Source organism: Pecten maximus, chromosome 16, assembly GCF_902652985.1.
Source record: "Pecten maximus chromosome 16, xPecMax1.1, whole genome shotgun sequence".
NCBI classification, from domain to species: domain Eukaryota; kingdom Metazoa; phylum Mollusca; class Bivalvia; order Pectinida; family Pectinidae; genus Pecten; species Pecten maximus.
In genome coordinates, this window is record NC_047030.1 from 32,675,552 (window position 1) to 32,689,523 (window position 13,972).

The 13,972-nt window shown below is 33.2% G+C and overlaps 1 protein-coding gene across 6 annotated transcripts in view; it reads right to left on the minus strand.

Annotated features, from left to right (window-relative positions):
- LOC117345286 (tyrosine-protein phosphatase non-receptor type 11-like) overlaps nt 1–13,972 on the minus strand; it is a 58,272-nt gene continuing 44,300 nt past the window's right edge. For 4 of the 6 annotated variants that reach the window (XM_033908342.1, XM_033908345.1, XM_033908344.1 and 1 more), the window contains 6 exons: nt 13,273–13,428; nt 12,266–12,423; nt 11,748–11,815; nt 10,612–10,763; nt 9,575–9,684; nt 3,663–7,982 (listed from right to left, as the gene is read on the minus strand). In XM_033908342.1, coding sequence (XP_033764233.1) covers nt 7,910–7,982; nt 9,575–9,684; nt 10,612–10,763; nt 11,748–11,815; nt 12,266–12,423; nt 13,273–13,428 — 717 coding nt within the window. In that variant the 3' untranslated portion in view covers nt 3,663–7,909. Of the gene's footprint in view, nt 1,906–2,109; nt 7,983–9,574; nt 9,685–10,611; nt 10,764–11,747; nt 11,816–12,261; nt 12,424–13,272; nt 13,429–13,972 lie in introns of those variants that run through there. The other 2 variants (XM_033908341.1, XM_033908346.1) reach the window with 2 other exon arrangements.

Consider the following 13,972-nt stretch of genomic DNA (forward strand, 5'->3'; position numbering starts at 1 on the left):
TGTTATGACATAATATATACGAGATTTATTTCGACATTTGACACAAACAGCAAGATACTATTTCCACATAGGACACATACCACTAAACAACTGGTAAACCACCTTTTGGCAAGACGGGTTGTGTAGCATCTTCTGTTTTACAGTTCAATTGGAAGAACAAATATCATATCAGTGTTGCGAACTATTTCATATATATACTAGTGTTAATGGTAAGTAGAACATTTTCTACATTTTATTTGATTTTATAAAGAGCAACAAAAATATTTTAAACGTAAAAATCTCAACAGCATTGTATACAATGAATAAATGGCCTTAATAAATCAACATATTAGGCGATTTTGAAATTGGCTAATAATTTCTTTAAAAGTTAACATCATTTTCTTTCAAGTCGACAGCAAAGAAAACATTATGAAGCCTGGTATCTTCAGGGCCCAGTTGCTCAAAAGGTGATTAGGCTAATCACATTTTAACAACATTTTTCAAATCCTGATATAATAATTCTGGTAGAACTAACTTAACAAAACTTTATGAAACTCTGTGTTTCATATGATTCATAGTTCTCTCCCAACTGGCAAAATTCAAGACGATATACAAACAGGTTTTTCAACAAATGAGAAATGAAATTTTCACTAATGATTAAGCTAATCACCTTTTAAACAACTGGGCGCAGGTCTCATGACATTTTGTAGATGGAACATTGACAGATTAAAACAGGCGACAAATATGCAAGTCCTCTATCTATGCATACGATAATTTATTTCAGAATGGTTAACTTGCCTACTGGCATGAAGAAGCTTTTTTGAAACATAGATTTGAAAGTTTCGAAAGGTGGTCAAGACCTCTTATTTGATTGATGGACTTTCAATGAAAGCATCATCCTACATACCAAATATCACTGGACAGCATAAACCTTCAAGGTCAAAATGACAAATGCTGCTAATAAGGTAAAAATGATATCTGGGTTTGTCTTTCCATTATTTTGACAAACATTTTACAATTCCAGATTTTTAAACTTATGTTTAAATAAATTAGTTCAAAATATCTTATGAGGTCAAAGTTCACCAGATCAAAGGACCTCATCATTGATCAGGTCAAAATTATTAGGTCACAGCTCCTCAGGTCATATGAGGTCAAAGTTCAACAGCATACAGGTCATATCATGTCAACATTCTCCAGTTCATAAAGTCAAAGTTCATCTTGTCATATGAGGTCAAAGTTCACCAGCTCATATCAGGTCAAGACCAGTCTCCTGCTCATAAAGTGATATTACACAAACTTCATGTACATGTATCTACAAAAAAAATGTCAGCTTTCAAAAAACAATAACAAACAAGCCATAAAGAAATATTAAACAGTTCTTAATTTTTTTTTTAGTAAATATTGTTACCTGATCTTGTGCATGATCAATTCCAACATTTAATTAATTCACATGTTAATACTCGGGACAGTGTCTATCCACGAATAAAATAATCCCAAAAATTATATAAATTTCTAAATACATCTGACTGGCAGATCAAATATAAACATGTATAATGAAAATGAAATAAAATACAATTTATATCAAAAATGTATTTATAGAATCTAGGTCAGTATTCACCATCAGTTTCCATGTTATAATTTACTCAAGATAATTTGTAAATTGCCATTTACACAGACAGAACTCACTAAATAAGTGTTAACTTCAGAAATGATTTTCAACAGAATTTAGGTTAAACACCCTGCAAACACATTAAACGTTGTAATTAAAATAATTATTAAGAGGGATCTTCTGTGTAATCTGGGTACAGAGATTGGGTATTAGAATGGATATAGACCCAACTTATTGGGAGATCAGGGCCACCTCTATATGACCACCTGTCTATAAAGACCATCTGGCTATAGAATTCATCTGTCTATAAAGACCATCTGGCTATAGAATTCATCTGTCTATAAAGACCATCTGGCTATAGAATTCATCTGTCTATAAAGACCATCTGGCTATAGAATTCATCTGTCTATAAAGACCATCTGGCTATAGAATTCATCTGTCTATAAACACCATCTGGCTATAGAATTCATCTGTCTATAAACACCATCTGACTATAGAATTCATCTGTCTATAAAGACCACCTGTTTATAAAGACCATCTGTCTATAAAGGTCACCTGTCTAGTAAGATCACATGTCTATAAAGACAATCTGACTATTAAGACCACCTGTCTGTAAAGACCACATGGCTTTAAAGACTACCTGCCCATATAGGTTGTTATTTATAAAGCTAACCTCCCAATTAAGACCATTTTATGTCTGTAAATGTCACCTGAATATAAAGAACAACTGCCTATAAAGGACATCTGCCTTAAAATGCCACCTTGCTCTGATCCCTCGAGTGGCTTTAGAGTCCAGTTTTACAGCATGATTTCTGTATTCAAAACAGAGGGCAAATTTAAGATGGCTGCCAATCGACCCTAATTCTTTCCAGATAAGTCTAATAATTGCACAGCTATTGACAAATTTAAACCTACAATATAAAGATCAAGAAAGACCCCTCTACAAATAAAATCCTTCATTGAACAGGTTTCAAACCTTAATGATAAGTAAATGTTCTGAATCTTAATAGTACTATGTTGTCATTCAGAACAAAAGCTGCTCAAATGATGATCAGCATAAAAACTAACAAACAATAATATACGTGTATTGTGAAAAATAAAAAAAATAAAGTAAAATATGCAGACTTCAAGTAACGAATGCCAATGCTTATATATCTCTGTCAGTGAAGAGTTCTATATATTTAAGGTAAAGACTCACTGCACTTTTCTGTATATCTGACATGGAAGAGTACTAATTAAGGTAGAGCGTCTCAGCACTCTTCTGTGTCTCTAACATAGGAGAGTTCTAATTAAATTAGAACGTCCCTTCACTTTTCTGTATCTCTAACATAGAAGAGTTCTCATTTGTTTTACAATTCTACTTCATTTCAGCAAAGAATTATATGTATATACTATATACAAAAGAAATGTATTCACCATTTGCTTCATATTCCTGAAACAACACTACTTGGATTCCATCCTGATCGTAAACAGGAACCTATTTGTCTTTTTGTTGTGTTAATATTTAACTGCAACTATAAAGAACTTATTTCAAATACTTCTCTTTCCCTACTGAGGATTACACTTTAAAATAACATTATCAATATAGTAGAGAAAATTTGAATTTAACAGGAAAACAACTTACAAGTTATGTTTGGTTTAGTTTGGTTTAGTTTTGTTTAACGTCCTATTAACAGCCAGGGTCATTTAAGGACGTGCCAGGTTTTGGAGGTGGAGGAAAGGTGGAGTACCCGGAGAAAAACCACCCGCCTACGGTCAGTACCTGGCAACTGCCCCACGTAGGTTCGAACTCGCAACCCAGAGGTGGAGGGCTAGTGATAAAGTGTCAGGACACCTTAACCACTCGGCAAGTTATGTATTCAGCATTAACATTTTGGATGCTTTGCATGTACTTTAACGGAAAATGACTTCAGAGAGGCATGTATACAGTATGAAATGGATGAGACACCCTTCCTACCTTACCAGGCAAATAACATATGATGGCTTGTATATAGAAGGAAATCATGGGCTCTTCTAATCTAACACTGTGCCTAAACAATGTCTAAATCATTAAAAACATATATCAACAAGTATATATAGACTACAGGATTTATTCAATAATATCTTTCTGAAACTTTCAGCTTCATTACATAACACCGACAATCACAGATTGTCAACCAATCGAACGATCTTTGATTATTGGCCTCAATAAGTCCCGAGTTTTGCTAACTGTCAACATCAATGATTTTATCACAATACATAAACATCAACAAGAACATCCATAACAAATGAGCACCATGTATGCTACGCTAACAATGATCACTATCAGAACCTTCCCCCTCCCCCATGTCACTTAAATAGACTGTCCCTCTCTTTGATATGGGTCGGTCCATGGAGGCAGAGAGGGATGAGAGCATTAACATCAAAAATTTCTGACACTCAAAAGACAATAACAGCTCAATGAATTTGGTACAAGTCTATACCTTAAACATGCCTCGAAATTTCCTTCCAACATTATAGTTTGTCTATTTGAGAAACATTTTGTCTTTAAAACAGGTCCATGAAGGAAAAAGATTTTTTTTTTTCGTTTTCCAGCAAAATTTTTTGCTGCATCAATTTTAGACCACTCTTTAAAGCAGCAGTCAAGTGCATGTGTGGTTTACACCAACATATGTCTCGGACATATCCACAGCACAGCATACACATCCTTTTTCTTTATTACTTCAGATTCGCTTCAGATCATTCTAACAACAAAACTGCTTGGAAATTTTTGGTGTTTTACACTACTGCCCAGCAAAGTCATTACAAATCTATTACAAACCCATTACAAACCCATTAAAAACACTGTTTCCATTAAAATTGGCCATTATTTCTCGTTTCCTTTTTTGGGACAAACCTGGAGTTAAGTAATGTAATGGGCATTATTTTTCTAAATTTCAATTACTTTCCTATTAATATTTTCTTTGTAATGGTCATTAACAAAATAATGGCCATTACTTCATGTTTTGTATTTTTTTAATGGCCTTTATTCTGTTTGTAATGGCCATTAGAGTGGAGTCATCATAATGTTATGGCCATTACTAACTGTGGATTTTATGTACTCCCATAACATTTTCCATTTAATACCCACAACAAATTATAATCACAATGCAATGGCCATTACTTATTGGTAGCTTCATGTAATGCCCATTACATTTTCCATTTAATGGCCATAACAAATTAGGGTCACAATGTAATGGCCATTACTTATTTGTACCTTCATGTAATGCCCATTACATTTTCCATTTAAAGACCATAACAAATTATGGTCATAATGCAATAGCCATTACTGAATAGTGCCTTTATGTAATGCCATTACATTTTTTTATTCTGATGTGCAATTCCTCATAAGTAACATTTTTTTCATGTAATGGCCATTACAATTGTTACAAATATCATCACATCATATTGTAATACATAATTATGACAATATTCAATATACTACCATGAATTGTTGGCCTTAAATTAATGTATTATTTCAGTATCTTATTTTTTATTATATTGTTATTGTTTAATTCCATGTCTATATTACAATTTTGTTGTTAGCTTTAAAGAAGAATAAGGAAACTGTATAGGCTTACTAAACCCCTTTACAATAAGAAAACTTCAAATTTCCCGCCAAATTTTCCCGCCAAATTTTTCCCGCCCAATAACTTCAAGCAGGAGAGTTCCAATACATGGCAGCCATGAGGCTTTTCTCACACAGATGAACATGTTATTTTACAAATGAAGGGAAGTATTTATCTTTAATACCTGGTTCATGATTAATACAAGACTACCAGGAAATGATTTATTCAACTCTGGAAGTATGTCAACCTGTTTATAGGTAAGAATTAACTTAAAACCAATCACCATGCATGTGACCTAAATTTACATAGTGTACATTATATTCAAACAGCTTTGCCATTTCTTAAATTGTATTGCCTATTTATCTAAATTGTACAACCACACATCATATGTACATTGAGAATTAATGCAATAATGAACATAAATCACTCTTACATGTATCTGAAGAATATTAAAAGGATTTTGGGTCGACATGATTGTGTACAATACCCATTTTTGAAGCATTTATAAATTTGAAACAAATGATGGATCAATTTGAATGCAATTTTTAATGGAAGGACTGCAAGTACAAGGATATTGTCAAACATGCATAGTGATACAGTTCATGACGAACTTTGATGAAAATAAGTGGTAAAATGCATTTTCTAAATTTTCTGAATGCGTCTCATGTAATGGTTACATGTAGGTCCATTAATTTTGTATACCTGTATATATATAATGGCCATTACACTTTAGTTTGTAAAAACATAATGGCCATTACAATTATGTTGATCTCTGAACAGTTTTTGTACTTTAAAAGTAATGGTCATTATATTTGTAAAACTTATGGCCATTAAAGTGTATTTTCTTGTAATGGGTCTATTAGTTTTGTACACCTTTAATGGCCATTACACCTTTTCTGACGAAATGTAATGGCCATTACAGAGTACACTTCAGAAAGTAATGACACTGTCAATGGGCATTACAAAAATGGTTTTGCTCCAAACCTAATGGCCATTACATTACACCAAAACGTTTAATGCCCATTACACCATAAGGTTTAATGCCCATTACATTGAAAACTAGTTATTGATGGCCCTATTACATTGTAATGGCAATTACTTAGTGAAAACTTTAATGGGTTTGTAATGGGTTTGGCCATTACTTTAGGGGCCATTAAAGGTGTACAAAAGTAATCCCAACATATGTAATGGCTTTTTAATGGGTTTGTAATGGGCAATTTGACAGTAGTGTTACCAGGGACTCTTTATACTCATTCGGAAAAATTTCAAATTTTTATCGACTCTATTGCACAAATATGTTTTGTCTTTTTAAAGTTTTCAGTCTGTATTCATAGCCTGAAAAAAAATAGAAAATAGTAACAGTATTAATTGGTCAACCAGTCACAGAGTTTGAGACCGTATATTAGCCTATTTGTTATAAAAGTGCTGTAACGGTTTGGGGCAAAATTTAAACCTCTAAAATATGTTCAAGTGTCAAATAAAAAACCTGTTGCATTCAAAAAGCACCTTACATGTAAATCTTAGCAATTGTAATCAATTTTGAAGAAAAATGGACGTTAAGAAATATTTTCTATTAATTATGCATATGTTCAATTTCTATTTCAAAAATTTTTTTTGACAAAAACTTTTATGATAAAACGATTGGACATTAAGCAGAGCCTTTAAGTCCTCTCATCTCTACATAAACATATATCTGGTCAATGATGTTTATACAAGATTTTGTTTTCTATTTATTATCATTTTTAAAAGAGCAGAAAACAAATTCAATCATATATACATACTAGAAATTGCAGATATCCTTTTTTTTCTGCCAGTTTTAATCTTTTCAGTTTGTCCAATGTATCTTATAGATTGGTTATACAATTATAAACCCTAGTCTAAAATCCATTGTATACATCCAAGAACATGAAATTAACCACAATATTTGAACTTGTTGAAACCAGTTGGAGCATGGAAAAAAATCCTGTTTCTGCAACTAGAAAAAAATGGTTTCCCGTTTCTCCAGCAACTTTTATCTTTTATGCCTATCCTAAATAACAGATTCTCAAGTAAGCTCTGTTCAAGTGAACAGAATTAAACACTGAAAAACATTTTACATTATTTCACTTTTTTCAATGTATGTTACAGGAAACAATGAAATAAAGTTTTTGGCAGGCAATCTGGCAAACTTTTCTTCTAAGATATAAATGGGTTTCAAAAATTCGTACAAATCATCTGAAATTTACATTTTGTATATTTTATCAAATAAGTAATTAAGAGATTTTCAAAAGCGTTATCTTGGAAAAGTACCGGATGATACTTGTCCATGATTCATACATACGGGTAAATATTATATAAAATGTCAGCAAAATTCATCATCATTTGTGATACAATCACAGTAATTACAATAAAGACATAACAAAGTTTAAATTAACATTAAAAATATTATGTAACCATGGTAACATGTATTTGCACTTCACTAAAAAAATTTCCATCCGAAGATCTCTCAATCAATGAGAATACATGTTGTATATGATGCTTCCTCATAATGGCCAATCAGAATGTCTGATACATAATAAAGTACATGATCAAAAGCCAATCAGAATGTTTGATAAATACAAAATTATGTAAGTCAAAAAGCCGATATTTTTCAACAGCTGGTCCTGATGCTGGACACAAGAATCAGGAGCCTATGCAAGTCAGTGGCAAAATCACAGGGACATCCATCCAAGGTTGGAGGCCAGGAAATTGCTCATCATCTTTTGTTGCTGCTGGAGGACAAATTCTTTGGAACATTCTGGTAGATCTGGTTGGATTCTTCTGGTAGCCTGAGAAACAACATAATGAAATCATTTCAATCGTCTACACAGTTTTGAAGTTGATTTTTTCACAACACTTGTACAGTCAAATTAAAACACACATTTTGTAGTACTATTTAATACCAACTAGAAGTTAATAGATGCAATAGAGTCAAATGAATTAAACTGCATTGAACTGATGTTTTGTCCATTTAAGACTTGTGAGTGATACTAGAGACATCTTACAGCTGTTTCGTCATTCTTACACTTTTCAGCGATACTAGAGACATCTTATAATTACAGCTGTGTCATCCATCTAGGACTTGTCAGTGATACTAGGGACATCAAACAGATGTTTTGTCCATTTAAGACTTGTGAGTGATACTAGAGACATCTTACAGCTGTTTCGTCATTCTTACACTTTTCAGCGATACTAGAGACATCTTATAATTACAGCTGTGTCATCCATCTCGGACTTTTCAGTGATACTAGGGACATCAAACAGATGTTTTGTCCATTTAGAACTTGTCAGTGATACTAGGGACATCAAACAGATGTTTTGTCCATTTAGAACTTGTCAGTGATACTAGGGACATCAAACAGATGTTTTGTCCATTTAGAACTTGTCAGTGATACTAGGGACATCAAACAGATGTTTTGTCCATTTAGAACTTGTCAGTGATACTAGGGACATCAAACAGATGTTTTGTCCATCTAGGACTTGTCAGTAATACTAGGGACATCAAACAAATGTTTTGTCCATTTAGAACTTGTCAGTGATACTAGGGACATCAAACAGATGTTTTGTCCATTTAGAACTTGTCAGTAATACTAGGGACATCAAACAGATGTTTTGTCCATTTAGAACTTGTCAGTAATACTAGGGACATCAAACAGATGTTTTGTCCATTTAGAACTTGTCAGTGATACTAGGGACATCAAACATCTGACTTTTTTTGATTGTGAATGTCATTTTAACATTGACTGCAACCTTTGGAAGATTAACCAAATCGCTTTGCAAAATGTATTTCAGTGGCCATGCAACAGGCGCTTATAGCTCAATAACTGGTCGCCAATGATGAATTTCAGGCGCCATGGCCACTAAAATAGGCGCCACTTTGAGTCCTGTTGAAGCTAATTTAATGGAAATACAAGGAAAACATGTTTCATACAGAAGAATACATTACACCATTTATATTCAATAACAAATCTCTTGTCATTCCTATTTTACCTCAAGTCCTCAACGTAGCATAAAGATTTCAAAAATCATTGAAATATCCCAAACTTGTATCATTTGTTTATGTACATAGCTTTTTGAATTGGTGTACAAAATTTTAAATAATTTTGCATATTGTTTATCAAGTGGATCTTGCCAATTCTCAAAATTCACAAATTTTAGTGTTTTTATCTCAAATGGTAATAAATTTATTTCAAATCGTTATTTTTTCCGTTTTGAGTTGTGCCCCTTTGATAGCAACACCAAATAATTTAGTTCCTTTTATTTAAATAATTTCTGAGACCTTCGTGCCCATACACACTAACACAGATACTGAGTTAATGATGAGTATAACCAACGAAAGAGTAATGTCTTATTACAAGGCTGCCTCCATTTCTTTACTTACTTGGGAAGTTCCTTCTTGCGCAGGGGCTGCTGAGGAGCTTGTTGTGGGCGGGACTGTACTCTTGTGCCCTCTGTGTATTTGATGTTGGTATACTCTCGGCCAACACTTTGCTACAATCACAAATTTTTGTTGTCAGTATCAGTAATTATAGTCTGCTATAACTAGATCTCTTAAGCAAAATATGAAACCTCTATTAGCAAAATCTATTAATTCAAGAAAATCATTCAAGGGGTGTGACGTCATATTGAAAAATAAGTTGCACCTGTAAAAACCACCGGTACTGAAGGTTCACATTGGTAGATATAGTGAGGAGGACTTCGGACAAATTATTTGTCCAAAGACAGATCCAGATAGATTGACATCCATATTCCAATTTCTTAAAGGGGACGTTATATAGTAGGTAAGCTGTGATCCTCAATTAAAATTTCGCCCAAATTAAAACCCGACAATTTTGTAACATTTAAGCACTCTACTAGTAATATTGACAATATATTGAATTCATGGTTCATTTAAACATGAAACATCAGTAAATATCTGTCAGCAAACATAAACTTGTGAGTAAATAATTGTCAGAAAACATGAACTTGTCAGTAAATAATTGTCAGAAAACATAAACTTGTCAGTAAATATTTTTCAGTAAACATGAACTTGTCATTAAATATTTGTCACAGAACAGGAACTTGTCAGTAAATATTTGTCAGTAAAGATAAACTTGTCAGGTCAAATTTAATTTGAACATGTTGGTTTATAATTGAAGTATAACTTTATCTACACTGTCCAGTTAATTTTTAAGTTTAATTATCTTGTCAAAGGCGGGAAAAGTTCGTCAAGTTTATATACCTCAAGCTTAAATGACCCATCAGTCCAAGTGAAATGACAAAATTAATCACAAAGTCTTTGACTATTAACACCTGGATACAAATGAAACTTCCGGTATTCGGAGTCCTGTAAACTACAAATGAGTCTGTGACATAGTAGTACTGAAACCTCTACCTGGTAGAAGTTCCTATCAGATATACGGGACACCATTAACTTACTTCTTCAGCTCGTTTGCGTTGTTTCTCCGTCTCCAGGTAATGCAGTACAGCCATATAGACAAACTTGTACTGGGCCTCTGTCTGTACCATACCTGACCTCTGTGACCTCACCATCTGTATCGTCTTCTGGATATCTATTTCACACTCCAGGCCTACGTGAAAAATTAAGTTTATATCAATTTCATTGGGTAATGTAAAGTTAGTGATATCTGTGGGCGATTTAATTAAACTATTTTTCTATTTCACACTCGAGGCCTACAGTGAGAAATTAAGTTTATATTAATATTATTGGGTAATCTAAAGCTACTGATATCTGTCGGGTATTTAATTTTAATTTAACTATTTTTTTAATTCACACTTCAGGCCTACAGTGAGAAATTAAGTTTATATTAATACATGTATCATTAAGGAACGAATATTTGGTAATATTCATTGGGGATTTAATTTTGCTATATTTATGGCCATTAAATATTCAATGAAAATAAAGATCCAGTTAATATTTATACCGTTAATGACATAACCCTATACATTGTACATGTATTATATTAAAACAGAGTACCCCGGTATACATATACAAATGTATGATATATACACACAACTCGGTGTATAGAACATTTACAAGGCAGTGCTGCATGAAATTCTGACTGGGACATTGCGAAATATCAGCCATGTGAAATTAGACAATTATATAGCATACGAGAATACCGAGGTTGGATTACCTGTATACCTCACGCTCATCTGCTTTCGACAGCTTACGGAGTAATGAACGACATTCTAACCTGACTAAACCATCACATTACGACTGATCTAATCTGAACCATGCCTTTTCTGAACACTGTCCTTAACATAAATCAGTTCTATAAACCTGTTTGTTCTGGTACCAATTTTTCATGGGAAACAACAATCTATATTGGCTACATGTAGAATATATATTCAAGAGAAACGTGATTTGCTTATGATTATGTGTTGCCCAGTGGAGTGTTAAAATTTCCTAACTTGAGTTTGTTGGCTGGGGATAAGTAATCTTGTCAAGAATTTTACATTTACTATCATGATATATAATAATTATATAACTGACTATATATTAATTATTGAGAATCTGCCAAACACTATAGGACACTTTATTGGACACTTACCAAATGTTTTGATTTGATTGATGATTATGTCAACCACAATAAACGTTCCTGTTCTTCCTATCCCCGCACTGAAACACAGGAAAAATAACGTCAGTCAAATAAAATTATATTATACCCGCACTGAAACACAGGAAAATTATTGTCAGTCGAATAAAATTATATTATACCCGCACTGAAACACAGGAAAATTATTGTCAGTCGAATAAAATTATATTATACCCGCACTGAAACACAGGAAAATTATTGTCAGTCGAATAAAATTATATTATACCCGCACTGAAACACAGGAAAAATAACGTCAGTCGAATAAAATTATATCAAAAAGCAAAAATATTGTCTGACAGGTTGAACAGGTCCTCACAGACTACACTGAAGTAAAGAAAAAAAATGTCAGTCCAACAAAATTATATCAAATTTAAAATATAGCTTGAGATGTTCAACAAGTGGTAAATAAATGGTATAATAATTATCATATAAAAGTGTAATTCTGAATACTTAAGGTGAAAACCTGTGTTTACCTGCAATGGACAATGATAGGGCCAGCCTTGGGTATAGATTCTTGTTTCGCGTTTACAATGTTTAGGAAGTTGAGGACGCTGCCTGGATCAGACGGAACACCGTAATCGGGCCAGGTAAGGAAATGGAACTGGAAGATGCTTCTTGGTCCTTCTGTCGCCTGGAAACACAAATGAACATTCATATATTCACCGAATTGGACCTTTATTTATTTTACATTATTTTACAACAATTCAAATCAAATTATATCAACTTCTATAATCAATCTTGTTGGCCCGGATGGGAACACATGAGGGATTTTGATGAGGGAGGAAACCAGGATATCTAGGGAAAACCCCACGTGGTCGGGCAGGTGACTCTCAATACCTTTTCACGTCCTAACAGGGATTTGAACCCCTGCCACCTACAGTAGGTGAAAGTTAAGTGTGTTCTTATATATGCAATTAGCCACCTGGCTATACAATGATATATTTTTCACAACTGATCACAGAAGGTTTTCAATAGCTTTGTTAATTTAAGATTTATATAAAGTGAGCGAAGACTTACAAAGATATAATCCCCCTTCTCCATCCGTAACCAGTGTAGCAGGATTATATATAATTAAGAGGAGCTTGAATGAGTGGCTATGTCATGTGAAATTCATTAAATAATTTACCACAATTGATTTGCCACAAGCCAAGAGGAATGTAAAATCAATGTGGACACTATCAATTATATCACAAATTATTCCCCATTCAAATCAATATTTCGATATATTACAACAGGCAAGTTTTGATTCTGACAGCACATTGTTTCTCTACATAGACAATTTATGACATCATAATATCAATCGTGATGACAAATTATTCATGTCTTTTGCTATATTTATGACAAAACCATATCCCATGACAGGCTAGTTATGAGATCAATCTTTGTATAAATAATTATTTTCAATCATTTTTCAAATGTGGCCAAGACCAAAATCTAAATATATACATTATGTATACTAGTTTTATAAATATTTACTTACCTTTTCTTTGGACACTTGAAATTCTCGAATTATAAAGTCACTTTCTGTTTTTTGACTTATACTTTTAACTGTAATTTTTCCTTGGTATGTATCAAACGAACGCTCCAAGATCTCGTCCGGGTCTTCAGGGCCGGGCCAGTAACGACAGGCCTTCACCTATTCAACAGAGACGAATATATACATGTACATGAAATCTTAATGAGCTAAAAATATCTGTAAGACATGAACTACCTCCATTCGTGATATGAAATACAATAACACTTAGGTGTTAATTAATATGGACCAAATCTGTTGAGGGTAACAATTCTCAAGGTATGACATTGAATTGGAATGAGACAGGTTAGATGGGTGACCTTTGACCCGACATCATTGACCAATGACCACCAGGATGTGATCTGGTGTAGAACCTGACATTATCATACTAGGGTGTATATGTGAACCAAACATTTTCAATAGATCTCAAGATTTCAGAAAAAGGTGTGCTGTGCAGAAGGGGTCAAAAGGGAACTGACCCTTTAACCTTGACCAATGGACACCAGAATGTGACCTGGTTTAGAATCTAATGTAACGATACTATGGTTTAAATATGAAGTAAGAGGTTCTCAAGATATGACAATGATTCAAAATGTGAAGGAACAAAAAAAGTAAGGGATTCACAAGATATGACAATGACTAGGAATGTGGAAGAACAAAATGCCAT